Source organism: Pavona decussata, unplaced genomic scaffold (genome assembly GCF_977016875.1).
Source record: "Pavona decussata unplaced genomic scaffold, jaPavDecu1.1 SCAFFOLD_253, whole genome shotgun sequence".
In the NCBI taxonomy this organism is placed as follows: Eukaryota; Metazoa; Cnidaria; class Anthozoa; order Scleractinia; family Agariciidae; genus Pavona; species Pavona decussata.
The window spans coordinates 885492-913411 of NW_028145656.1; the positions used below are offsets into that span (position 1 = coordinate 885492).

A 27920-nucleotide genomic window follows, 5' to 3' on the forward strand; every position below is an offset into this window, starting at 1 on the left:
GTCATTCGCATCAAACATTTCGCTAGTGCAGGTTTTTATCTTTTTATTGGTTACTTTTGCTGTTTAAAGTAAGGAATAATTTTATACGGGATAGTTAAAAACTACAATTGTATTGTATTATCAAATTTTCAACACAACATTACATTCTTTTCAAAATTTTTCGGCCTCAGGTTTATTTCTAAAATATTCGTTAAATTTCGCAAATTACAGCCTCGATACTCTTATAAACCTGGTATAAAATAAGTTCTTATAAAAAGAAAAGAGTGTACAGTCAACTCTCTCAAAGCGACCACTTCTCGTAAGCGACCACCTCCCGTAAGCGACCACTTTGTCGTGCACTAAGGGTGGTCGCTTACGAGAGAGTTGACTGTAATTTCAACAGAATGCTGGGATACACAAAGTGAGTGGTGGAACCGCTGAAGAATGAAACCTAAGGAGCTGGGGACGAGAATGCACTCGACACCTGAATTACATTGTAATTCATTGCGAAGTTTTAGTTTCCCATTTTACCCTTAGCCTTTCATTCACGGCATTTCCTTGTATCTTTAAATTTGTATGTTAACATTTTGCGGCCAGAGATAGAAATGGGTGAAGCGTTGTTACTGTATGCAAATTTACAGTGTTAATATGATTGATTACATCCTCGGAGACCGAGGGGCAGATAGTGGGGCCGAAGATGAAGTCAAAACGGACGAGAAAAAATTCGACGAGCAAAAGTACGAAAGAAAAATAGGATTACGTTTGACACCGGATTAAAAAATTTATCGCCCTTTGAAATATCCTATGTTACCTTTATTCTTTCACTTACGACATTTCCTTGGATTTTTAGGGTCAGTTCTTTTGAAGGTTTTAAAATTTGCATTTCCTATTTGCTGAATCGAGCAGTTTCGATTTTTGGAAAATATTTGTCTTGAAAAGGAAATGGAAGGATTTATCAGACAATACCTCTACTAACTATTTTATTTCCAGAATAATTTATTCGTTGCGTTGATTTTTCGTCCTTGTTTTTGTCCCTTAATGGCGGTCGGTTGATTGTGAATACATAATTCGTAGACTAATGGAATGACTTTAATATGATGTTGATTAAATTCCGATTAAATTAAAAAGAAGTTTACGACCTATCGAGTGAGCGATTTCCCATCTCAGCTGCCATAACTCGTTCATTACGCATGTGTTTTCCTGGCTCTCAAAATTGTAATATTATTTTAACTTTCTAAAAATTTCCGAAATTTCTAAAATAAAAGCCATTTTAGTGTTAAAATTCTGAAAAGAATCCGGTGTTTTCGTACCCTAAGTACCAGAGGATTCTTCTTGCGTTGTTCGGCCGAAGACACGAGCGGCGAGAAAACTGCGACGAGGAGCTTTGTTCGGCCGAACACACGAGCGGCGAGGACTCGAACCCACCCGCTCGGGCGCAGGTAACTGCGCGGGTACCTGAATATTGCATCATTTCTTCCGACTCCAAATCAAAACACCGTGGAAAGGAATTATTATATTCACGAAATACAGCGTTATCTTGTTCAGTAAATAGCAAGAAATTTTCGGCCGTTTTCTTTTTCAGTAAAATTTTATCTTTGAAGTAATAATCAAAACAGCAACCACAAAAACTGATATGCATGCTTATAGCCGGCGATGTGTTAGGCGATCTAGGGAGGAAAGCTCTGGATGCCTGTGTGAAGGTCAAGATTTACGGAAGACCAGAAAACAAGAAATACGTTAGGAAAAAAGCTTTGCATCGGTTAGAGAACTGTTATGCAGGAACGTATCAGGATCAGAATGAGTTGTTACAGTGTCGGGGATGGACTAACCGTAGGCTTGATGATTTCCTGCTTTCAAAAGGGTCCCACGAAGATGGAACTGCAAGTAAGATGGAGACTGTACTTTATGACATCATTGACATCCACGATGCACTTGTTACCTTTGACAAACTGCTTTATGTTGAGAAATACCCAAATCCTGGACACAGGTATGATGAATTGAAAGAGTTGATTGACAATAGGAGAGCTGATGTTGAAAGAGAATACAAAGAAGCTGCTGATAACCCAGATAAACAATGCCAATATTCCTGGCTTGTTGCGCAGCGCCGGGTGAGGGATTGCTTTGCTGGAACCTTTGTTGGGGACGTAGGGTTGCTCGAATATAAACAAGGGCGTGATCCGAATGAGCCTTACAACATAATTGATATTCGTGATGCTGTTTTTCATTGGGATAAAGCAAGTTTTTTTGAAAGAACCTTTGAGGAAAGTGTTTTCGGTTACAGTTACGGCTTTGAAGATTATCTCAAAATGTTGAAGCAATCCAGTAAACAGAGGGATGATGAAGATTCCAACAATGAAAAATTATTGAAACAATATTCTCGAGTTGAAGCAGAGAAACGAGTCAAGGATTGCTATACTCGGTTTCCCTTTCCAAATGTACGTGTAGATGTACTTCCAATTAAAAGAGACGGCAGTGGTGAAGTCGCTCAAATGTACAACATCTTTGACATTGACAAAGCACTTCATGATTTAGATGAGAAAAAACTACTTCAGAAATATCCAGAAGATGAAGGAGCTGGGTGTGATGAACTGAAGAAGTCAATTGATGCAAGTAGATGTGGAGTAGAAAAGGAATACCAGGAAGCTAAACATGTGTTACGTGAATATTCCAAGAGTGAAGTGGAGCAAAGGGTACGAGATTGCTTTGCCAGTACATCGGCATTGGAAACCAGGCTGAGCGAAATATTTCCTACTAGAGAGGATGAAGCCAGGGAACCAAAAGACAACCAAACTTATGACATTTTTGATATTCACAAAGTGGTTTAGTTTTTTAACCAAAATGTAAACCTTGAAACATTGCCCCTTGGTTATTCAAAGCCCTCTGAACTTGTTAAATTGGAAAAAGGAGTTCTAGCACAAAGGGATGCTATTTCAAAGCAATTGCATAAATATTCGAGGAATGAGGCAGAACGCCGTGTAAGAGAGTGCTTTGCAGGCACTCACCCATACGACACAGACATATTCTCCACCAAAGAAGAGAAGGATGGGATCCCAAAGACCCAGCAGACATATGACATTTTTGAAATTAAAAATGCAATTGATCACTTTGATGTAAAAAAGTTTCGTGATAAGTACCTAGATGATCCTAATTCTAAATGTAAGAACGAAGACGTTGATAAAGAGAGGGCTGAAATCGAGGAAGAGTATGCTGAAGCTACAAAGATGGTTGAAATTGAGCATGGTTCTGGTTTCATCATTCACGATCACTTTATAATTACGAACAACACGTCATTAAAGATGCAATAAATGGTAAACCTAAGAAAGTTAAATCGGAAGCGCAAAGATACCCGAACAGTAAGAAAGAGAAGAAGGTGAGAGATGTAGTAAATGACAAAAGTAACGAGAATGGTGACACTAAGGAGATTTGTATTTCTAATGCGGTCATTGGAGAGCTCCAATGTGAGGTCGTCCACCATGATCCAGGTAAAGATTTGGCCTTGCTTTACTGCAGAGAGCTTAACGTAAGAGAAAATGGAATTTGCCCATTACAATTGTCGAACCACACCTTGTTACCAGGGATGCAAATTTTTGCATTTGGTTTTCCCATGAGTCACACCGAAGAAACAGCCCTCTTTGTGACTGGGCATGTTTCTGGTTCCAAAAGAACTTTATCAGGTCACACATTAGCTGTACTGAATTGCTCGCTAAATTCTGGTAATTCTGGGGGGCCAATAGTTTGTTGGAACAAAGGTCAATTAAATGTGGTAGGAGTTGCCACACAGAAGCACTTCAAAGAGATTTTAACATTAGAAGAGAGGGCGAAAATTGAAAAAATAAGGCAATCTTTGCAAACTATTACCATCCCAAGTGTTCCAGATGATGCGATAGAGAGAACATTAGGTCAACGAGAGATGGGACTTCTCTATTACCATTTTCCGTTTACCGATGACCCTTGCCAGACACCAATGTTTTTGCTGACATTAAAACTGTATGATGCCCTGGAAACACATTCACAGTTTAATTTAAGTAACGCATTACCTGGGGGTTACGTTGTTGAGTTTATCAAAGAATGTCTCAGTAACTACAGTGGGGAGGGTAAAGAAAAGTTGGCTGAGGTAGTCAATTGGTCTGAACTGGAGCATGTGAACATTTCACCCACTGGGCACAGTAAAGACAGGAAGATGTAAATTCTGTTGGTTTAACAAAGGTTCAATAATAATCCTCTGTACCAAAAACGATAGCGACTGGTAGTTTGGCGCCGTATAACTTTTAGTGTATGCAAACCGTAAAAGCACTCATACAAACATACAGAAAAGTTCCAAGGACTTAAAAACTAGCGTACACAATTTTGTTGGTACTGAGGGATGAATTTCCCAACAAATATAGGTTGTATTAGTTTCGCAAGATAGTGGTAAAATGTACAGCCGCCATTCTATTCTGTACAGTGGATTTAGAAAGTTGAGCTAGATCTTCACTCAAGCCTTACAGTCAGCTGGACTGGAGTAGCCCAGCTGGCAGGGCCCCGTTGAGTGTTCCAAACCCAATTAAGCTAATCCTGGGTTAATGAGAACTTTGATTCACTTTTAATTACTAATCAATGAAGACTTTAAAAAAATATGTATATGGTTTTGTAGTTTTGATTTAGACTTTTCCGTTTGCCACTAGCTTCAAATTATGCTTTGAAAACATTTTTAAAGGTGCAAGATAAAAACCTCCATTAAGTCTTAATGGGCGATTAGTTTTTAATGGCTTTCAAACAACCGGGACCAGGGATGAGTTGCTCGAAGCATGGTTAGCGCTAACCATTGGTTAAGAGGTATCAAACCCTACAGGTTGTCATGGTATTTAACCCGGGTTAGCGCTAACCACTATTCGAGCAACTGGGTCCAGGTCTGTAGTCTGTGTAGCTGGCAGTAATGTCTGCACGCAAATTTAAGTTTTAACAGCGGAGCCTTTTTCCCATTCCGTTATCGGCTTTGCTGCTCGTTTGCTGACAAAACTGAAATCTAACATTCAATTCCATTCAATTGTATACTAGCTCACAGAAGGGAAAAAGTTTTTATTTTCTTATCAGTAATGGAACAATGCTCCATTCCTTCTTTGCTTCGCTGCTCAACGGTCCAATATGGCAATATCCCGCCAGCTATGCAGGCTAGTAGATCAGTGGCTAAGACAAAATTTAATGTAGTATCAAGCTCTAAACTGGACTGTTTCCTAAAGATTCTGAGGGTAAAATCCTGACTTTTTCACATTTGAGATAAAAACTTTTTGGACAGAACATTCCCATTGTATTGTTCTTTGTACAAAAATTGCTCTAAGATTTTAGTCTTCAGTGGCAAACGTAAATTAGTATGTGTTTACAAGCTTTTAAGCAGGAATTCCTAGTTATTCATCCCCATTAATAGCCGGGCCAAAATGTGTGGTGCCTGCAGCTGCGGGGGAAATGGGGAGAGAACCTTGACAGTCGCGGCAAAACTGTAACAACGAGCGGCTTCGCCGCGAGGAACCGCAAGATTTCTTGTTGCCCTCGCCCCATTTCCGCACGGCTTCGCCACTCGTTTTGGCCCTCGTATCCGGCTTTCCAGTGAGCCCAGGCAGGCTATTTTTGAAGCAGTAATTTTACGATATTGTTTGAGACTGTACATTTGTTAGGGATACTTCAGAGGCTAGATGTTGTAAATTACAGTTCACTTGATAGAAAAAAACGTCCTGTAGAAAGAGTGAATAATGGGACCTGGTGGAATAATGGGGTGACCTAAATAATAATAAACTTATTATTAACATTCACATCTTTCTTTTTTCCTTTTTTGTCTTGCTGTTCACAAGAAATATGGAAAAATTTAGCCCAAAAAACTGCATGTGCTTTTATTTTTATTAAGAAGAATGTAGAAATAATCTCATTAGGTCAAACACTTCTCAGGAAGCTGCTGGTTCTTATTATTCATGGTTTCTAGATCTGACATTGTTTTTTTCAATTTAGTGTATACTTAGTCACAGAAAGGTTTTTTTTATTTCTTTTTGGTAATGAAAGAATCTCAGAAAAGCATTTTTACATTACATTTTATTGAAATTAGGATTTAGCCTTAAAAACTGCATACTGTTTGGATATGACAACGTATGTTTTGGGCTAACAGTTTATATTAACATTGAAGTAAAATAAAATTAATTGGTTTATTCAATTCAGTGTATAATTTAATAGCCAAATACAATCATTGCTAAGTATTAATTTGTACTTATGTTACTACTTGTAGTTTTATTAAGCAATTTTGTACTTGTTGTAGATTATGTTATAGTCAAAATGTTAAAAGGAAATATCCTAGTTTTAATACTTGTCGACTTCGCATTAACTAGTCAGAAGACTGTGAGTAGTATCTCTTTTCCTTGAAAATCCGCGGGGAAGAAAGAGTGAACACAATATTTGAATGGCTTTGCCCCTTTCGCGCGTGATTGACCCTCGTGCTTCGAACTTCATGCCTGCTCAGTTTTTTGTGCTCTTTTCGAGCAAAAAAAAGAGACTGCTCGCAATCTCGTTCCCAGAGTCTCTCCTCCTCCTCCTCCTGTCCCAAGGAGCTCATGCCTCCTTGGGACGGGAAGAGGATGTTGGAAACTCGCAGCCTAATAGGCAGGGACATTTTGATTTTTTCTCAACAGCATTTTTTTTTTTTTGCAATAAGATGTAATTCAAGGCCAAACGAAAACAAATTTTCCAAGGCACTAGCTTGAATAAACTGATTTCCATGCGTACCTCGATTGTTAATTATTGAAAATACAATAAGTGCACTAGCGTAAAGATATCAGTGAAAAAGTAATCACAGCAGAACGCAAAGCCCATTTTGAAGTTTCAAAGACAAGGGCGCATTGTTGCGGCGATTGTCTAAAAGTAACTGAGTTGAAGAAAAAAAAAACTACCGAGGTAAATTTTGCAAATAGCTACAAAACTAAGTATTCTTAAGGACGGTGCCTACTAAAACCGAGAAAAGTATTTTTGCGCAGTTTATGACTATGCGGGAAAAGCAGATCTCAGCAGGAGCTGGTGGAATCCAAAAAGAAAATTGGTGGTAACCACGCATTTACAGAGATAATTAAGCAGAAATAATTTTAAAAAGTTATAAAATACAAAGCAATGTATGGCTTTTTTCCGACATTGAAGCTTTATTATCCCTGAAAAATGCATGGCCGTTACCCCCAATTTTCTTTCTGGATACTAACAGCTGTCAAGAAAAAGGCGCGAAACTCAGATCAGAATTGTTCCATCTGTAGCTGTTAACCCTGTAGGAATGATTCTGATCTGAGTTTCAGCCAAAAATGTAAATGACTCAGATTTCTGCAAGGCTGATCGGACTGTGTAGAAAACTTAACACGACAGCGACATGATAGAGACATACATACACATACATACATCTTTATTTAACAATGCAGGTTAAAAGTGAATTGGCAAGACCGAAGTCCTGATGTGGACCTGCCTAACTACAGCTAATCAGGGCCGTACCTAGGATTTTTTGTCTGTGGGGGGCTAACTCTGCAAACCCCTCACAGGGGTCTACCGTATGCAGACAGGGTTTCTAGTAGGACGCTTTGTTTTCATTCCTACATAGAAAGTTGCCTCTACAACCTTTAGAGGAAAAAAAACACACTGACGCTTTTTGTCTTAAATTGTCATGACTTTTTATGGAGTTAACACCTTGTTTAGCTTGAATCAAACATTGTCTTTCGTTTAATGGTAAATTTAACATATAGTCGATGCACTGCTGTAAACAAAGAAGGAAAATCACCGAGCTTCCACAATTCAAACGCACTGACTATAACAGTAGAGCGAAGCATTTGCAAAAACACAGTGGTGATTTAAGTACAATTCAAGCCTTTACAGTATTACTGTGACACGCTACAATGATTACTAGAGAACCAAAAAACCAAATAGCTGTGCCTAGAAACACAACTCGTTGTGACAAAAACTAATAGCCGGGACCGGCATTACAACAACTACAGTATGAAGCTCATGGCACGATACAAGCAATGATTAATTTCTGTCCTAACAATCATTAGTGTTGATAACAACACAAATTTCAACAAGAAAGGCATTCAATTAAAACTATCACGCACTTAACAAGCCAAACCCGGCTGAAATGCCGTATGTGGCATAGAAACACCGTCATTGAAAACACAGAATAAGAGGTCATATTCAAATTCAAGAGAATTCAAAAGAGGAAAATCAAAAATCATAAGGCACAAATGACCAGTGTGATGTTGAATATACGATTGTTAAATCCAAACCCGCTACAAATACTTGGGAGTAACGCAGGCTTTAAAAACCAATTTAGCTCTGAAAAATCATACTCGTATAAGCTAGATTTAAAAAGGCTAAAACACGCGCCACTGAGTGGCGTAGGCTTGTCAGTCTTTATTTACACACCAAATTCTAAACCATAGGTAGCCTAAATTAACAAAATCATTATTTTCATAAGAAAACTCGTACTGGCTTTTGCCTCGAAAGATTTTCCAAAATAATTATTTGGTATTCACATTGAAGGAAATTTTCTTCAGTCAATTAGTCGATTTGTGATTTGTTTTCCTGGCGGGGGCAGCTGCCCCCTCTGAATGAAAATGTCACAGTATATACCGACGCAAAATAAGCCAGTAGTTACTGGCCTAAAATGTCACAGTATGTAAAGAGTAATAATGAGGCGAATCAGGGACTGCTTTGCAGGCCCTTTCCCAGGCGACTCGAACATATTCTCCACCAAAGAAGAGAAAGATGGGATCCCAAAGACCCGGCAGACATATGACATTTTTGAAATTAAAAATGCAATTGATCACTTTGATGTGAAAAATTTCCATGATAAACGCCTAGATGACAAAGATCCTGAGTCTAAACGTAAAAATAAATGGGCAGATGACAAGAGAGATGAAATTGAAAAAGAGTATGCTGAAGCTACAAAGAAGATTGAAATTGAGCATGGTTCTGGTTTCATCATTCATGATCACTTTGTAATCACTAATAAGCACGTCATTGAAGATGTACTGAATGATCAAACTAAGAAAGCTAAAACTGAGATACACAGATACTCCCAAAGTGAGATGGAGCAGAAGGTGAAAGATGTGTTGAATGACACAACTAACAAGAATGATGACACTAAGGAGATTTGTATTTCTAATGCAGTCATTGGAGAGCTCCCATGTGAGGTCATCCACTATGATCCAGATAAAGATTTGGCCTTGCTTTACTGCAGAGAGCTTAACGTAAGAGAAAATGGAGTTTGCCCATTGCAGTTGTCAAACCACTCCTTGTTACCAGGGATGCAAATTCTTGCGTTTGGTTTTCCCATGAGTCATACAGAAGAAACAGCCCTCTTTGTGACTGGGCATGTTTCTGGTTCCAAGAGAACTTTGTCAGGTCACACATTAGCTGTACTGAATTGTTCACTAAATTCTGGTAATTCTGGGGGCCCAATACTGTGTTGGAACGGAGGTCAATTAAACGTGGTAGGAGTTGCAACACAAAAGCACTTCAAAGAGATTTTAACTTTAGAAGAGAGGGCAAAAATTGAAAAAATACGGGAATCTTTGCAAACTAGTTCCATCCCCAGTGTTCGAGATGATGTCCTAAAGTGGGCGACATATGAACGAGGGTCTTATGCTACTAGACCTGATCCTTGTCAGACACCAATGTTTTTGCTGACATTAAAACTGTATGATGCCCTGGAAACACATTCACAGTTTAATTTAAGTAACGCATTACCTGGGGGTTACGTTGTTGAGTTTATCAAAGAATGTCTCAGTAACTACAATGGGGAGGGTAGAGAAAAGTTGGCTGAGGTAGTCATTAAGTTTTAATCAGTGATTAGTGTTTAATGGCTTTCAAACAACCAGGCCCAGGTCTGTAGTCTGTGTAGCTGGCAGTAATGTCGGCATGCAAATTTAAGTTTTAACAGCAGAGCCTTTTCCCCATACTTTTATCGGCATTGTTGCTTGTTCGCTGACAAAGCTGAAATCTGACAAAGTTTTTCATTCAAGTTTATACTAGCTCACAGAAGGGAAAAAAAGTTTGTATTTTCTTAACAGTAATGAAACAATGTTTCATTCCCTTCTTGGCTTTGCTGCTCATTGGCCCATATATACTGCCAGTTACGCAGGCTAGTAGATCAGTGGCTATGACAAGTGTCGTATCAAGCTCTAAATTGGGCTTTTTCCTTAAAGGGTCTGTGGGTAAAACCCTGACTTTTTCACATTTGAGATTAAAGATTTTTGGACAGAACATTCCCATTGTATTGTTCTTTGTACAAAAATTGCTCTAAGATATTAGTCTTCAGTGGTAAACGTAAATTAGTATGTGTATACAAGCTTTTTAATTTAAGGGGGAATTCCTAGTTATTCATCCCCCTTAATTTTTTAAGTAGCCTGCGCAGCTGGCGATTTTGGTGGAGGGGAAAGCTGGGCCAAAATATGTGGTGCAGCTGCGGGGGAAATGGGGAGAGAACCGTGACAGTCGCGACGAAGCCGTGTCAAGGAGTGGCTTTGCCGCGAGGAACCGCAAGGTTTCTTGTTGCCCTCGCCCCATTTTTCCGCGGCTTCGCCACTCGTTTTGGCCCTCGTACCCGGCTTTCCGGTGAGCCCACGCAGGCTATTTTTGAAGCAGTAATGTTACGATATTGTTTGAGACTGTACATTTGTTAGGGATACTTCAGTGGCTAGATGTTGTAAATTACAGTTCACTTGATAGAAAAAAACATCCTGTGCAAAGTGTGAATAATGGGACCTGATGGAATAATGGGGTTAGCTAAATAATAATTAAAATATTATTAACATTTGCATCTTTCTTTTTTTCTTTTTTTTGTCTTGCTCTCCACAATAAATATGAAAAAAAATTTAGCCCATAAAATGCATGTGCTTTAGTAATCTCATTAGGTCAAACACTTCTCAGAAAGCTATTGGTTCTTGTTATTGATGGTTTCTAGATCTGACATTGTGTTTTCAATTGAGTGTATACTAGTCACAGAAAGGTTTTTTTTATTTCTTGTTGGTGATAAAAGAATATCAGAAAAGCATTTTTACATTACATTTTATTGAAATTACGATTTAGCCTTAAAAACTGCATACCGTTTGGATGTGACAACTTATCTTTTGGGCTAACAGTTTATATTAACATTGTACTAAAATAAAATTAATTGATTTATTCAATTCAGTGTATAATTTAACAGCCAAATACAATCATTGCTAAGTATTAATTTGTACTTATGTTACTACTTGTAGTTTTATTAAGCAATTTTGTACTTGTTGCTGTATATTATTTTATAGTCTGAAAATGTTAAAAGGAAATATCCTAGTTTTTAAATACTTGTCGACTTCGCAGTTAGCCGTGTAGACTGCGAGCAGTCTCTCTTTTCCTTGAAAATCCGCGGGGAAGAAAGAGTGAACACGATATTCGAATGTTTTGCCCCTTTCGCGCGTGACTGACCCTCGTGCTTCGAATTTCATGCCTGCTCAGTTTTTTATGCTCTTCCCTTAAGGATTTTCGAGTAAAAAAAAGTGATTGCTTGCAATCTCGTTCCCAGGGTCTCTCCTCCTCTTCCTGTCCCAAGGAGCTCCTTGGGACGGGAAGAGGATGTTGGAAAGCACGCAGCCTAATAGGCAGGGACATTTTTTTTTTCAACAGCAGTTTTTTTTTTGGCAATTAGATGTAATTCAAGGCCAAACGAAAAGGGATACGTGGGGATAGCGGGCCTTTATCAACAAATTTTACAAGGCACTAGCTTGAATAAACTGATTTCCATGCGTACCTCGATTGTTAATTATTGAAAATACAATAAGTGCACTAGCATAAGGATATCAATGAAAAAGTAATCATAGCAGAACGCAAAGCACATTTTGAAGTTTCAAAGACAAGGGTGCATTGTTGCAGCGATTGTCTAAAAGTAACTGAGTTGAAGAAAAAAACTACCGAGGTAAATTTTGCAAATAGCTACAAAACTAAGTATTCTTAAGGATGGTGCCTACTTATACAGAAGTATTTTTGTGTGGTTTATGACTATGCGGGAAAAACAGATCTCAGCAGGGGCAAGTGGAATGCAAAAAGAAAATTGGTGGTAACTATGCATTTTATAGAGATAATCAAGCAGAAATAATTTTAAAAAGTTATAAAATACAGAGCAATGTATGGCTTTTTTTTCAACATTGAAGCTTTATTATCTCTGAAAAATGCATGGTTACCCCCAATTTTCTTTTTGGATACTAACAGCTGTCAAGAAAAGGCGCGAAACCGAAATCAGAATCGTTCCATCTGTAGCTGTGAACCCTGCAGGAATGATTCTGATCTGAGTTTCGAACCTTTTCTCGACGGCTGTCAATCAAAAATGAGGCCAAGCTAAGAAAGCCGGAAAAAAGTCGACATTTTCCTATTTCGATGAAAACGGCGAAAAGCTGAAAAAAATCGGTGAGGGTAAAAGGCGGAATGAGTTTGCGGAATGGAATGTGGAAAGACGTGCGGAATGACATAATTATGCAAAATAAGAATTGCGGAATGACATAATTATGCCAGATACGATTTATGCATAATGACTCACAGAAATACATTAAACTGAAAAAGCGCGTCTTTTTTTGGGCGCCAATTTGCAAATACAGCCTTTTTGTAACCATTCAACCGAAGAATGCATCACAAAAACCCAAACGATGGTATCTTCGAATTCAAACTTTTTTCCTTCGATTCTCATCGCATAGCCGTTGATGCAACATAGCAGCTCGTGGACTTTTATCGTTCGCGAGTGAACACAAGATTTGTAATACATTTAATGTTCTTTAGTCATATTACACGCTTAATCATGGGCAACCGTTAATGTCCGTTCGGCGTTCCGCTTTCGGCTTATACTCATCTACATAGTGCAAAACGTGAGAATATATATTGTGACCCTATTGTGAACACATAATGTTCCCGCCACTCCACGCGTCCAGGCCCTCCACGCCATCACAATACATTTGCATTAAAGAGGTTTGTTTATTTACGTAACCTGGTTTTCCATTCCACACGAGTCGTCCGCCATTACGGGAGATGTATACAACTCAATCGAAGGCTGGTTAAACTTGACATGTTTCAAGCTTTCACAGCGCCTCGCAGGAAAAAGACGTGAGTAAAGAACCGCCTCTGTTTATTTTTGAAACGATTTATGTCACTTGTCGAGGATTTATCTGGTTATGACGAATGTGTTGTGGTTCGGTCAATGCTCATTTCCGTTGTTTTACGTTTTATATTAATCAATTTATCATACACAGCCAAACACACACACACACACACACACACACACACACGCAAAAAATAAATAAATAAATGAAAACGAAAATAAAAATTTAACCGCAATCTATACCGCAGAACTCTTTCCCCGTATTTTGACGTGTAGATTTCGGTTTTTTATTTTCGAAGGAAGGATCTTGATGTAACAAAATTGATTAATATAAAACGTAAAACAACGGAAATGAGCATGACCGAACCACAACACATTCGTCATAACCAGATAAATCCTCGACAGGTGATATAAATCGTTTCAAAAATAAACAGAGGCGGTTCTTTACTCACGTCTTTTTCCTGCGAGGCGCTGTGAAAGCTTGAAACATGTCAAGTTTAACCAGCCTTCGATTGAGTTGTATACATCTCCCGTAATGGCGGACGACTCGTGTGGAATGGAAAACCAGGTTACGTAAATAAACAAACCTCTTTAATGCAAATGTATTACAAATCTTGTGTTCACTCGCGAACGATAAAAGTCCAAGAGCTGCTGTGTTGCATCAACGGCTATGCCATGAGAATCGAAGGAAAAACGTTTGAATTCGAAGATACCATTGTTTGGGTTTTTGTGATGCATTCTTCGGTTGAAATGGTTACAAAAAGGCTGTATTTGCAAATTGGCGCCCAAAAAAAGGCGCGCTTTTTCAGTTTAATGTATTTCTGTTAGTCATTATGCATAAATCGTATCTGGCATAATTATGTCATTCCGCAATTCTTATTTTGCATAATTATGCCATTCCGCACGTCTTTCCACATTCCATTCCGCAAACTCATTCCATCTTTTACCCTCACCGGAAAAAAATCGAGAAATTTCTTATTTTGGCTTTTTCGTGATAAGTGAAATAGAACAATAGTTGAGAAAATTGACTAAAATAATACCTAAAAAAACTCCACCTTATCTGAGAAAATGTGGCACTTATGTCAAGTTTCATAAACGCGAGTGAAATCAACAAAAAAGGTATCGTATTTTTATTTTGCGTGTAGATCACAAATCAAAAAGGTGATTTTTTTTATGGAAGTTTCCAGTTTCTAGATCCAGGTTTTATTGAAAAGTAGAATTGCCGGAAGCGGTTATTGATCCATAGCCGATAGCCGATTTTTCCGGCTATCAAAATTCTAACACTCTTTTTAAAGTTAAAACTTCCAAAAATCTCCGAACTTTACACATCCTTGGAGACCCAGAAAGAAAGTTTACAAACTTCGTACATCCTCCCAATACAAGGCCCGCGCAAAAATGCAAGGATCAGAACGATGCTTACCGGAAGTTCGCCGCAGTTTTCTCAGAAATGGCCCGGTTACCTGGGTAATTTCTTCGGTACATAGTCCGGCATATACTTCTGTTTCTTTCTGCCCACTTTCTTCTTCTGTCAATAATCGTCCGTTCGAGTTTTATGGAAGCTTCTGACATAAATTAAACAGACTACTGGATATACGGGGATGTACAGATCGTAGTAATCCGCGACTTCGATTCCTAACTAAGGACAGCGCAGCTGCATGGTTTAAAAGAGGCATGCTTCATGCTAACGGCGATGTGTTGGGCGACGAAGGGAGGAAAGCGCTGAATTCCTGTGTGAAGGTCAAGATTTATGGAAGACCAGATAACTTAAAGAAATATGTTTGGCAGGTAGCTTTGAGGCGATTAGAGGGATGTTATGCGGGCGAGTATCCGGAGGGAAGGTTAGTGCGTGAAAACCGTCGCTTATATGATTTTCTGAACTCCCGTGAAGATGATACTTCAAGTATGAGTGAGCAGGAGAAACTTTATGACATTATTGATATCCACGATGCACTTGTTGCCTTTGACAATCTGCTTTATGTTGAGAAATACCCAAATCCTGGACCCAGGTATGATGAAATGAAAGAGTTGATTGACAAGAGAAGAGCTGATGTTGAAAGAGAATGCAAGGAAGCTGCTGATAACCCAGATAAACAATGCCAATATTCTTGGATTGTTGCGCAGCGCCGAGTGAGGGATTGCTTTGCTAGAAGCTTTGCCGCGGATAGAGGGTTACTCAAAGATGACTTGAAGTGTAATCCAAATAAGCTTTACAACATTATCGACATTCACGATGCTGTTTTTCATTGGGATGAAACTAGTTTTTTTCGTCATGGTGAGCCCTTTTTGGAAAATGATCCCATCACCTGTGCCACTGGTGGTAATTGTCGCTACTGGTGGGAGCAACACAATTCACAGAAGGATGATATTGAAACAGAATTGAAAGAAGCCAAAGTTTGCATCAACAACAAAATGTTGAGAGAATATTCTCGAGTTGAAGCAGAGAGGCGAGTTAAGGATTGCTATGAAAAGCATCAATTGTTTCACTTTCCTCCAGGTGTTGATGTACTTCCCATTAAAAGAGATAGCAATGGTGAAGTCACTCAAATATATAACATCTTTGACATTGACAAAGCACTTCATCATTTGGATGAGAAAAAAGTGCTTCAGAAATATCCAGATGACGAAGGAGCTGGGTGTGATGAACTGAAGAAGTCAGTTGATGCATGTAGATGTGGAGTAGAAAAGGAATACCAGGAAGCTAAATGTGTGTTACATGAATATTCCAAGAGTGATGTGGAGCAAATGGTACGAGGTTGCTTTGTCAGTCCATCATCATTGGACACCAGGGAAATATTTCCTATTAGAGAAGATGAAGTCAGGGAACCAAAAGACAACCAAACTTATGACATTTTTGATATTCACAAAGTGGTTCGGTATTTTGACCAAAGTGTCAGCCATAAAACAATGTCCCTTGATAATTCAAAGCGCTCTGAACTTACTGAATTGGAAAAAGGAGCTCAAGAACAAAGGAATGCTGTCTTCAAAGAGTATGAGGAAGCCAAAAAGCAATTGAATAAATATTCATGGAATGAAGCAGAGCATCGAATCAGGGAGTGCTTTGCAGGCCCTTTCCCAGGCGACTCGAACATATTCTCCACCAAAGAAGAGAAAGATGGGATCCCAGAGATCCAGCAGACCTATGACATTTTTGAAATTAAAAATGCAATTGATCACTTTGATGTGAAAAATTTCCGTGATAAACGCCTAGATGACAAAGATCCTGAGTCTAAACGTAAAAATAAATGGGCAGATGACAAGAGAGATGAAATTGAAAAAGAGTATGCTGAAGCTACAAAGATGATTGAAATTGAGCATGGTTCCGGTTTGATCATTCATGATCACTTTGTAATTACTAATAAGCATGTCATTGAAGATGTACTGAATGATCAAACTAAGAAAGCTAAAACTGTGATACACAGATACTCGCAAAGTGAGATGGAGCAGAAGGTGAAAGATGTGGTGAATGACACAACTAACAAGAATGATGACACTAAGGAGATTTGTATTTCTAATGCAGTCATTGGAGAGCTCCCATGTGAGGTCATCCACCATGATGCAGGTAAAGATTTGGCCTTGCTTTACTGCAGAGAGCTTAACTTAAGAGAAAATGGAGTTTGCCCATTGCAGTTGTCAAACCACTCCTTGTTACCAGGGATGCAAATTCTTGCGTTTGGTTTTCCCATGAGTCACACAGAAGAAACAGCCCTCTTTGTGACTGGGCATGTTTCTGGTTCCAAGAGGACTTTGTCAGGTCACACATTAGCTGTACTGAATTGTTCACTAAATTCTGGTAATTCGGGGGGCCCAATACTGTGTTGGAATGGGGGTCAATTAAACGTGGTAGGAGTTGCAACACAAAAGCACTTCAAAGAGATTTTAACTTTAGAAGAGAGGGCAAAAATTGAAAAAATACGGGAATCTTTGCAAACTAGTTCCATCCCCAGTGTTCGAGATGATGTCCTAAAGTGGGCGACATATAAACAAGGGTCTTATGTTCATGGACCTGATCCTCGCCAGACACCAATGTTTTTGCTGACATTAAAACTGTATGATGCCCTGGAAACACATTCACAGTTTAATTTAAGTAACGCATTACCTGGGGGTTACGTTGTTGAGTTCATCAAAGAATGTCTTGGTAAATACAATGGGGAGGGTAAAGAAAAGTTGGCCGAGGTAGTCATTAAGTTTTAATCAGTGATTAGTGTTTAATTAATGGCTTTCAAACAACCAGGCCCAGGTCTGTAGTCTGTGTAGCTGACAGTACTGTCGGCATGCAAATTTAAGTTTTAACAGCGGAGCCTTTTTCCCATTCCGTTATTTGCTTTGCTGTTCGTTCGCTGACAAAGCTGAAATCTGACAAAGTTTTTCCATTCAAGTGTATACTAGCTCACAGAAGGGAAAAAAGTTTTTATTTTCTTAACAGTAATGAAACAATGTTTCATTCCCTTCTTGGCTTTGCTGCTCATTGGCCCATATATACTGCCAGTTACGCAGGCTAGTAGATCAGTGGCTATGACAAGTGTCGTATCAAGCTCTAAATTGGGCTTTTTCCTTAAAGGGTCTGTGGGTAAAATCCTGACTTTTTCACATTTGAGATTAAAGATTTTTGGACAGAACATTCCCATTGTATTGTTCTTTGTACAACAATTGCTCTAAGATATTAGTCTTCAGTGGTAAACATAACTTAGTATGTGTTTACAAGCTTTTAAGGAGGAATTCCTAGTTATTTATGCCCCTTAATTTTTTAAGTAGCCTGCGCAGCTGGCGAGTTTGGTGGGGGGGGGGGGGGGGGGGGAAAGCTGGGCCAAAATGTGTGGTGCAGCTGTGGGGGAAATGGGGAGAGAACCGTGACAGTCACGGCGAAGCCGTGTCAAGGAGTGGCTTCGCCGCGAGGAACCGCAAGGTTTCTTGTTGCCCTCGCCCCATTTTTCCGCGGCTTCGCCACTCGTTTTGGCCCTCGTACCCGGCTTTCCGGTGAGCCCATGCAGGCTATTTTTGAAGCAGTAATGTTACGGTATTGTTTGAGACTGTACATTTGTTAGGGATACTTCAGTGGCTAGATGTTGTAAATTACAGTTCACTTGATAGAAAAAAACATCCTGTGCAAAGTGTGAATAATGGGACCTGATGGAATAATGGGGTTAGCTAAATAATAATTAACATTCCCATCTTTCTTTTTTCCTTTTTTACTCTTGCTCTCCACAATAAATATGAAAAAAATTGAGCCCAAAAAAGTGCATGTGCTTTTATTTTTATATTTAAGAAGAATGTAGAAGTAATCTCATTAGGTCAAACACTTCTCAGAAAGCTATTGGTTCTTGTTATTGATGGTTTCTAGATCTGACATTGTTTTTTCAATTGAGTGTATACCAGTCACAGAAAGGTTTTTTTTATTTCTTGTTGGTGATAAAAGAATATCAGAAAAGCATTCTTACATTACATTTTATTGAAATTACGATTTAGCCTTAAAAACTGCATACCGTTTGGATGTGACAACTTATCTTTTGGGCTAACAGTTTATATTAACGTTGTCCTAAAATAAAATTAATTAATTTATTCAATTCAGTGTATAATTTAACAGCCAAATACAATCATTGCTAAGTATTAATTTGTACTTATATTACTAATTGTAGTTGTATTAAGCTAGTTTGTACTTGTTGCTGTATATTATTTTATAGTCAAAATATTAAAAGGAAATATCTTAGTTTTAATACTTGTCGACTTCGCAGTTAGTAGTCAGTAGACTGTGAGCAGTCTCTCTTTTCCTTGAAAATCCGGGGGGAAGAAAGAGTGTGAAATGTTTCTCAAAATCGTTTCTCATCAGAAGAAAGAGTGAACACAATATTTGAATGTTTTGCCCCTTTCGTGCGTGACTGACCCTCGTGCTTCGAATTTCATACCTGCTCAGTTTTTTATGCTCTTCCCTCGTGGATTTTCGAGTAAAAAAAAAAAAAACTGCTCGCAATCTCGTTCCCAGGGTCTCCTCCTCCTCCTGTCCCAAGGAGCTTCTTAGGACGCAGTTTTTTTTTTTTTGCAATTAGATGTAATTCAAGGCCAAACGAAAACAAATTTTACAAGGCACTAGCTTGAATAAACTGATTTCCATGCGTACCTCGATTGTTAGTTATTGAAAATACAATAAGTGCACTAGCATAAGGATATCAGTGAAAAAGTAATCACAGCAGAACGCAAAGCACATTTTGAAGTTTCAAAGACAAGGGCGCATTGTTGCAGCGATTGTCTAAAAGTAACTGAGTTGAAGAAAAAAACTACCGAGGTAAATTTTGCAAATAGCTACAAAACTAAGTATTCTTAAGGATGGTGCCTACTTTTACAGAAGTATTTTTGTGTTGTTTATGACTATGCGGGAAAAACAGATCTCAGCAGGGGCAAGTGGAATGCAAAAAGAAAATTGGTGGTAACTATGCATTTTATAGAGATAATTAAGCAGAAATAATTTTAAAAAGTTATAAAATACCAAGCAATGTATGGCTTTTTTTTCAACATTGAAGCTTTATTATCTCTGAAAAATGCATGGTTACCCCCAAAAAACTCAGATCAGAATCGTTCCATCTGTAGCTGTGAACCCTGTAGGAATGATTCTGATATGAGCCGGTTTCGAGCCTTTTCTTGACCGCTGTCAATAAAGGAGGGCAAGCTAAGAAAGCCGGAAAAACATTTTTCTATTTCGATGAAAACGGCGAAAAGATGAAAAAACTCGAGAAATTTCTTATTTTGGCTTTTTCGTGATGAGTGAAATAGAACAATAACTTGAGAAAATTGACTTAAGTAATATCTGGGAGAAATCCCCAAAAAACTCCACCTTATCTGAGAAAATGTAGCACTTATGTCAAGTTTCATAAACGCGAGTGAAATCAACAAAAAAGGTATCGTATTTTTATTTTGCGTGTAGATTACAAATCAAAAAGGTGATTTTTTTTTTTGTGGAAGTTTCCATGCAGTTTCTAGATCCAGGTTTTATTGAAAAGTAGAATTGCCGGAAGCGGTTATTGATCCATAGCCGATAGCCGATTTTTCCGGCTATCAAAATTCTAACACTCTTTTTAAAGTTAAAACTTCCAAAAATCTCCGAACTTTCTTTCAGAAGTTGCTTACACATCCTTGGAGAGCCAGAAAGAAAGTTTACAAACTTCGTACATCCTCCCAATACAAGGCCCGCGCAAAAATGCAAGGATCAGAACGATGCTTACCGGAAGTTCGCCGCAGTTTTCTCAGAAATGGCCCGGTTACCTGGGTAATTTCTTCGGTACATAATCCAGTATATACTTAGCCTCTTCCAGGCGTTTAGTTGGGGCGCAACGCGAAAAAAGGCGCGCGAAAAAATAATGAAAAAGCGCGCGAAGGGAAGCGCTTTTTCATTATTTTTTCGCGCGCCTTTTTTGGCGCTGCGCCCCAACTAATTGAACGCCTGGAAGAGGCTAGTACATACTTCTGTTTCTTTCTGCCCACTTTCTTCTTCTGTCAATAATCGTCCGTTCGAGTTTTATGGAAGCTTCTGGCATAAATTAAACAGACTACTGGATATACGGGGATGTACAGATCGTAGTAATCCGCGACTTCGATTCCTAACTAAGGACAGCGCAGCTGCATGGTTTAAAAGAGGCATGCTTCATGCTAACGGCGATGTGTTGGGCGACGAAGGGAGGAAAGCGCTGAATTCCTGTGTGAAGGTCAAGATTTATGGAAGACCAGATAACTTAAAGAAATATGTTTGGCAGGTAGCTTTGAGGCGATTAGAGGGATGTTATGCGGGCGAGTATCCGGAGGGAAGGTTAGTGCGTGAAAACCGTCGCTTATATGATTTTCTGAACTCCCGTGAAGATGATACTTCAAGTATGAGTGAGCAGGAGAAACTTTATGACATCATTGATATCCACGATGCACTTGTTGCCTTTGACAACCTGCTTTATGTTAAGAAATACCCAAATCCTGGACCCAGGTATGATGAAATGAAAGAGTTGATTAACAAGAGGAGAGCTGATGTTGAAAGAGAATGCAAGGAAGCTGCTGATAACCCTGATAAGCAATGCCAATATTCCTGGCTTGTTGCGCAGCGCCGGGTGAGGGATTGCTTTGCTGGAAGCTTTGCCGGGGATAGAGGGTTACTCCAAGATGACTTGAAGTGTAATCCAAATAAGCTTTACAACATCATCGACATTCATGATGCTGTTTTTCATTGGGATGAAACTAGTTTTTTTTGTCATAATGATCTCTTTTTGGAAAATGATCTCATCACCTGTGCCAGTGGTGGTAATTGTCGCTACTGGTGGGAGCAACACAATTCACAGAAGGATGATATTGAAACAGAATTGAAAGAAGCCAAAGTTTGCACCAACAACAAAATGTTGAGAGAATATTCTCGAGTTGAAGCAGAGAAGCGAGTAAAGGATTGCTATGAAAAGCATCAATTGTTTCACTTTCCTCCAGGTGTTGATGTACTTCCCATTAAAAGAGATAGCAATGGTGAAGTCACTCAAATATATAACATCTTTGACATTGACAAAGCACTTCATCATTTGGATGAGAAAAAAGTGCTTCAGAAATATCCAGATGACGAAGGAGCTGGGTGTGATGAACTGAAGAAGTCAGTTGATGCATGTAGATGTGGAGTAGAAAAGGAATACCAGGAAGCTAAATGTGTGTTACATGAATATTCCAAGAATGAAGTGGAGCAAAAGGTACGAGGTTGCTTTGTCAGTCCATCGCCATTGGACACCAGGGAAATATTTCCTATTAGAGAAGATGAAGTCAGGAAACCAAAAGACAACCAAACTTATGACATTTTTGATATTCACAAAGTGGTTCAGTCTTTTAACCAAAGTGTCAGCCGTGAAACAATGTCCCTTGATAATTCAAAGCGCTCTGAACTTACTGAATTGGAAAAAGGAGTTCAAGAACAAAGGAATGCTGTCTTAAAAGAGTACCAGGAAGCCTATAATCAATTGAATATATATTCATGGAATGAAGCAGAGCATCGAATCAGGGAGTGCTTTGCAGGCCCTTTCCCAGGCGACTCGGACATATTCTCCACCAAAGAAGAGAAAGATGGGATCCCAAAGACCCAGCAGACATATGACATTTTTGAAATTAAGAATGCCATTGATAACTTTGATGTAAAAAAGTTCCGAGATAAACACCTTGATGACAAAGATCCTGAGTCTAAATGTAAAAATGAATGGGCAGGTGACGAGAGAGATGGAATTGAAAAAGAGTATGCTGAAGCTACAAAGATGATTGAAATTGAGCATGGTTCTGGTTTCATTATCCATGACCACTTTGTAATTATTACTAATAAGCACGTCATTGAAGATGTACTGAATGATCAAGCTAAGCAAGTTAACACTGAGATACACAGTGAGACAGAGCAGGGGGTGAAAGATGTGGTGAATGACACAACTAACGAGAATTGTGACACTAAGGAGATTTGTATTTCTAATGCAGTCATTGGAGAGCACCCTTGTGAGATCATCCACAATGATCCAGATAAAGATTTGGCCTTGCTTTACTGCAGAGAGCTTAGCTTGAGAGAAAATGGAGTTTGCCCATTGCAGTTGTCAAACCACTCCTTGTTACCAGGGATGCAAATTCTTGCATTTGGTTTTCCCATGAGTCATACAGAAGAAACAGCCCTCTTTGTGACTGGGCATGTTTCTGGTTCCAAGACAACTTTGTCAGGACACACATTAGCTGTACTGAATTGTTCGCTAAATTCTGGTAATTCTGGGGGTCCAATACTGTGTTGGAACGGAGGTACTGGTAAATTGAATGTGGTAGGAGTTGCAACACAGAAGCACTTCAAAGAGATTTTAACATTAGAAGAGAGGGCAAAAATTGGAAAAATACGGGAATCTTTGCAAACTAGTTCCATCCCCAGTGTTCGAGATGACGACCTAAAGCAGGCGTCATATGAGCGAGGATTGTCTCATGTTCCAGGACCTGATCCTTGCCAGACACCAATGTTTTTGCTGACATTAAAACTGTATGATGCACTAGTGGAAACACATTCACAGTTTAATTTAAGTAACGCTTTACCTGGGGTTTACGTTGTTGAGTTCATCAAAGACTGTCTCAGTGAATACACTGGGGAGGGTAAAGAAGAGTTGCTTGAGGTAATTACACTGTAAGTGGTCTGAGGAGCATGTTGACATTTCACCCACTGGTCACAGTGAAGACAAGAAGATGTAAATTCTGTTAGTTTTATTAACAAAGGTTAAATAATCCACTGTACTCAAATAGATGGCAACTGGTACATTTACCCATAACCCTTAGTATACGCAAGCCCTAAAAACGCTCATAAAAACACATAGAAAAGTTCTGATTACTTATGAACTAGCTAACATACACAATGTTGTTGGTACAGGGATGAATTTCACAAAAATATGGTTTTCTATTTGGCTATTTGCTGTGTAAGGTTTGCAGGATATATTTGTGGTAAAGTGAATGGTTGCCATCCTTTTCTGTATGGTGGATTTAGAGAGTTGAGATCTTCACTCAGTACACGTAGCTGGGAAATATTGTCTGCACGCAAATATAAAGTTTTATCAGTGGAGCCTTTTCCCCATTCCCCTTTTGGTTTTGCTGCTTGCTTGTTCAACGTCCCACCAGCTACGCAAGCTAGCAGGATAAGTGTAGCATCAAGCTCAAGTGGGCTTTTATCTTAAAGAGTCTGAGGGTAAAATCCTGAAATTCTCTTTACATTTTGAGATGAAAGCTTGTTTCCACCAGCCTCCTATACAGACACAATCTCGTACCCAGAGTCCTAAGGCTCTTTGGCCAGTGGTTGTTCACCAGGAGAGATTCTGGGGTACTGGAATTTTATTACCGCAAGATTTCTGCGGTAAAACAATGGAAGCCGTTGCAGAGCTAAAACAGAGCAGCCAATCAAAAAATTTAAATTTTTTTCAAATTCTCCAGAGTCTCTCCTGGCACCCATCCGCTGACCAAAAAGCCTTAGTGAGGACTCTGAGTATGAGATTGATACAGACATTCTTTGTCTTGTCACGTGACATACTCCTCCCCACAAACTTGATGTGAAAAGCCAAGGAGGCTTGTTTCCACAGAATGGCTGTAAAATTTTAGTTTTCAGTGACAAATGTATAGTATATGTAAGTTTTTAAAAAGGAATGGGCCATTTCTGAGTTGCTTTGAACCTCATTATGAAAGCGAGGCTAAGTGCAAAGTTTTATCATGAAAATTAGTTTTCATTCAAATGCAAACAAAACTAATTTTCATATGAAAAGATCTGCACTTAACCTCACTTTCATAATGAGGTTCACAGCAACTGGGAAATGGCCTACTCCAAGTTACTGGTCCCCTCTAATTTTTTAAAAGGAAATTTTGGGATGTTTCAGATTGTGCATTAGTTATCAAATATGTATACTTTAGGGGCTAGAGGTTGTAAATTACTGTTTGCATATTTAATAGGCTTTAAAAAGTGTTACCGGTATGACACTTGATTGAAAACATGTTCTGTGCAAAGTGTGAACAATGGGACCTCATGGAATTATGGGGTGATCTAATTAGCACTCATGTTTATCACTTTTTTTGTCTTGCTGTCTGCAAGAAATGTTTAAAATTTTCATCCTTAAAAACTGCACAAGTTGTGCAGTCTTATTATTGATGGTCTATAGATCTGACAACGTTTTTTCAATCAAGTGTATACTAGCTCACAGAAGGCAAAAAGGTTTGTAATTTCTTAACGGTTATGAAACAACGTTAGAAAAGCATTTGATTGAAATTATCTTCTAATTTTTTCTGTAATTAGAATTTCAGTAAAACTGATTGGATGGGACAGCATATCTTTTGGGCAAGAGGTTAGATAATAACGTTATATTAGATATCATTAATTTTATAAAAAGCAGTGTATATTTAATTGCCAGGTACTTAGTAATTAAGTTTCAGTTTGTACTTGCACTAAGTAATTTTGTACTTGTTGTAACCATAGTTACTCACATTAAATGATTTTGATAACATTTGGATTAAAACAGTAATATGGTAAATAAAAATAGTTGTACATTGCAATTTAATTTTCTTAACTTTTTTGTAGTTGCTAGCTATAACATGACATTCCTTCCTGTAAATAGAAAGAGGCTGTTTGCAGCTGGTAATAGTTCTCTTTTACCGATTTGATAGAGCTAATGGAAAACTACCTCACCATGATTTGGTTGCTCCCTTAATTGTCTCATTTGAGGCGCGGTGATGGTGCTGTGGTGAGAGTACTCGCCCCCCACCAATGTGGCGCGGGTTTGATTCTCAGTGTTTACGTCACATGTGGATTGAGTTTGTTGAGTGGGTTCTAAGGATGGCATTGTTTAAAATGGTAAGACCCATATTTCTGTTCGCTTGTCAAATATGCAAAATGGGTAATTTTAATTTTCTCATCATTATTTTTGTGGTAATACAGACTGGATTTCTCAGGTAAATGTAAATTAAAAGAATCACAGAGTTTGGGCTTTCTTGCATTCCAGAATCCAGCGACGAATCCAGCCAGATTTTAGCTGTTCCAAATTATGACCAATAGCTGCCATCTTGAAATATTTAATTCAAATGGATTTGTTCCAAAACTGCAAAGTGAAGCAGTCCTATTTAGAAAAATCTTTGATCAAGAAAAGATCAACTAGAGTTTTTATCAACAAAGAAGTAGCAAGGCATTTCCAACAAATTATCCAGTCCCAGCATGCAGGCACTAATCAAAAAATACAGTAATTCACTTATTTTAAAACAAAACGATAATTTTATTACCATCATTCCTACAGTAAGGTGGTAAGGCCAACTGCATTTCTGAGGGATATGGTAACCATTACCGCTTTACTGGTTTTCCCACATTCCAACTTTCTGGTATTCCAGATTCCTGATTTTCCACACCCGATAATCGCTAGCCTGCAGAGCAGGCGTTTTTGGGCGCATTCGAACGCGCGTTAGAGGGCCGCCATTTTGGATGCGTAGAGAATTGGGACTAGTGGAGGAGGGGCGGGTGAGGGGCGTGGCAGAGAGGGGTATCTCTCCCCCTCCCCCTCCTCTTTTTTTAACCCGTCGTCCTCTCCCTCGGAATCCTTTTTGGCCTCGCCCCAACCCTCTTTCAGCTTTATCATCCAAGATGGCGGCATAGAGTATTCGTATCCTTTATGTCCTTTATCGTATCCCCAAATACGCCTGCTCTGCAGGCTAGATAATCGCTGCCATTTTGGATGTTTGAATACGACCGTGATTGCGACTGCGTGGAGGAACAAAGTCGTTGTTCTGTTTTGGAACATTCGGTCAAGAAAAACACAGAAAAAGATCGACAGGAGTTTTTAACAACAACGAACTAGCGAATCTTTCAAATAATGAGCAACATATACATTCAGGAACCACCCACAAATGGAAAGGTAAGATATATTTCTATCTAACTGTGCAAATAATTATTGGGGGAATTTTAAAACACAGAGAAACACACAGCCACATGCATCAGCAACTTTCGATCAGCAGATTTGCTTAAGTTTTTAAAATACCTCTGCAAACCATGCTGATCGAGGTTCATCATTAATTAAACAGTGATCTATACTTATTATATCCCCGTTGCTTCTACACAAACATGGGTCACGAGAAGCAAACAAATGATCACCAAAGGGAAATTTTTGAAATAAAGCAAATGGCTCAGAACTCGTATATGTTGTGGTTCAATTTTATCCTTGGTTTAAATTTTATCTCCCTGTTGTTTGGTAAACAGGTAATGTATGATAATGAGTCTAGAACAATGGAAAATAAAATTTAAACCAAGGATAAATCTGAACCACAACATATATATTATTGCTTTAATTTAATATTTACCATAAGAAACACATTGATGCCAGTTTAAAATTATTAGAGAAATTGTGTGTGAAAGCTGCTCTGTTCCACAATGCAATTTTTCCTGCAGGTTACAGTGCAAAAATGACAAGAACATGCATGTTACTGCATTGATCATACAGGGCTGTCAACCTCCCACATCTTCAAATAAGGAGAATATGACTTCCCTGCCAGCAACAACAAAGCGCCTTACAGGGGCGTCGCATCAAGGCTAAATTAAGGACTTCAGTGGGGGGGAGGTTGGGGGGGGGGGGGGTTTACATGATTCTTTTCAGTCGATGAAACAGTGGCTCAAACAACGCTCAACATTTGAGATTTCATTGTCGGAAAATCAAGTCGAAGACAAATAGCAAACTTCAGGAAAATTATCCGGGAGATTACAGACAATAAAATATGGAGACCGTGAGATAAAATCTGGAGTCTCCCGCATAATTTATCTGGGAGAGTTGACAGCCCTGATCATAGGCCTTAGAATAGAATTATCTCTTAATTTGCTCTACTTTGGCCTACAAACTGGTTATCACAATACAAACATATCTAAGGACTCTTCTAAGTCAAGACAGAGGGCACAGTTTTTCCCAGTATGGACTGACATAGGCTGGTGAATAACATTATTTTTGCAAGAAAACAATTAGGCCCAGGTCTTGCAACAAATCAACCCGGGTCTGTGGGCATTATTGAAAAATATGGGACTGCTGCCAGAATTGATCAAATTGCAAGATTTATAGAATTCCATAGACTAGATACTATTAATGCTGCTTTTCAGATCTAAACCACCAAAACCCAGTTATTTGGGGGGTGCGCATACCTAAATAGGCTCAATGTATTTAACAATAAAAATTCATTATTCCACAAGCGTGCTTTGGATATGAAATGATAGTTAGTCAACAAATTGTGTAGTGCCAAGTTGGCTATAATCATCTTATCCAACAAGAAAATTCTTTTAAACAGTCATAAAAGACGAACCTAGTTTAATGACCTAATA

General features: G+C 38.7%; 4 protein-coding genes and 1 pseudogene across 6 annotated transcripts in view; all 5 read left to right on the forward strand.

The window, feature by feature from the left end:
- Positions 1 to 18798, forward strand: part of LOC146456931 (uncharacterized) — a 79636-nt gene extending 60838 nt beyond the window's left edge. For both annotated transcript variants that reach the window (XM_085092523.1, XM_085092524.1), the window contains one exon: positions 18354 to 18798. The gene's annotated coding sequence lies outside the window, so the exon portion shown is untranslated. The remainder of the gene's footprint in view (positions 1 to 18353) is intronic.
- The window catches only part of LOC146456933 (spliceosome-associated protein CWC27 homolog), a 157353-nt gene that overhangs the window by 48438 nt on the left and 80995 nt on the right, over positions 1 to 27920 (forward strand). The gene's annotated exons all lie outside the window — the stretch shown is intronic.
- On the forward strand, positions 790 to 10273 carry LOC146456936 (uncharacterized; annotated as a pseudogene).
- On the forward strand, positions 14586 to 18798 carry LOC146456937 (uncharacterized). Its single transcript, XM_085092558.1, has 2 exons — positions 14586 to 16486; positions 16586 to 18798. Exons 1-2 carry the CDS (start codon positions 14759 to 14761, stop codon positions 17276 to 17278), a joined length of 2421 nt encoding a protein of 806 aa, XP_084948684.1. The 5' UTR covers positions 14586 to 14758; the 3' UTR covers positions 17279 to 18798.
- Positions 20608 to 24831, forward strand: LOC146456938 (uncharacterized). Its single transcript, XM_085092570.1, has one exon. It carries the CDS (start codon positions 20713 to 20715, stop codon positions 23230 to 23232), a length of 2520 nt encoding a protein of 839 aa, XP_084948696.1. The 5' UTR covers positions 20608 to 20712; the 3' UTR covers positions 23233 to 24831.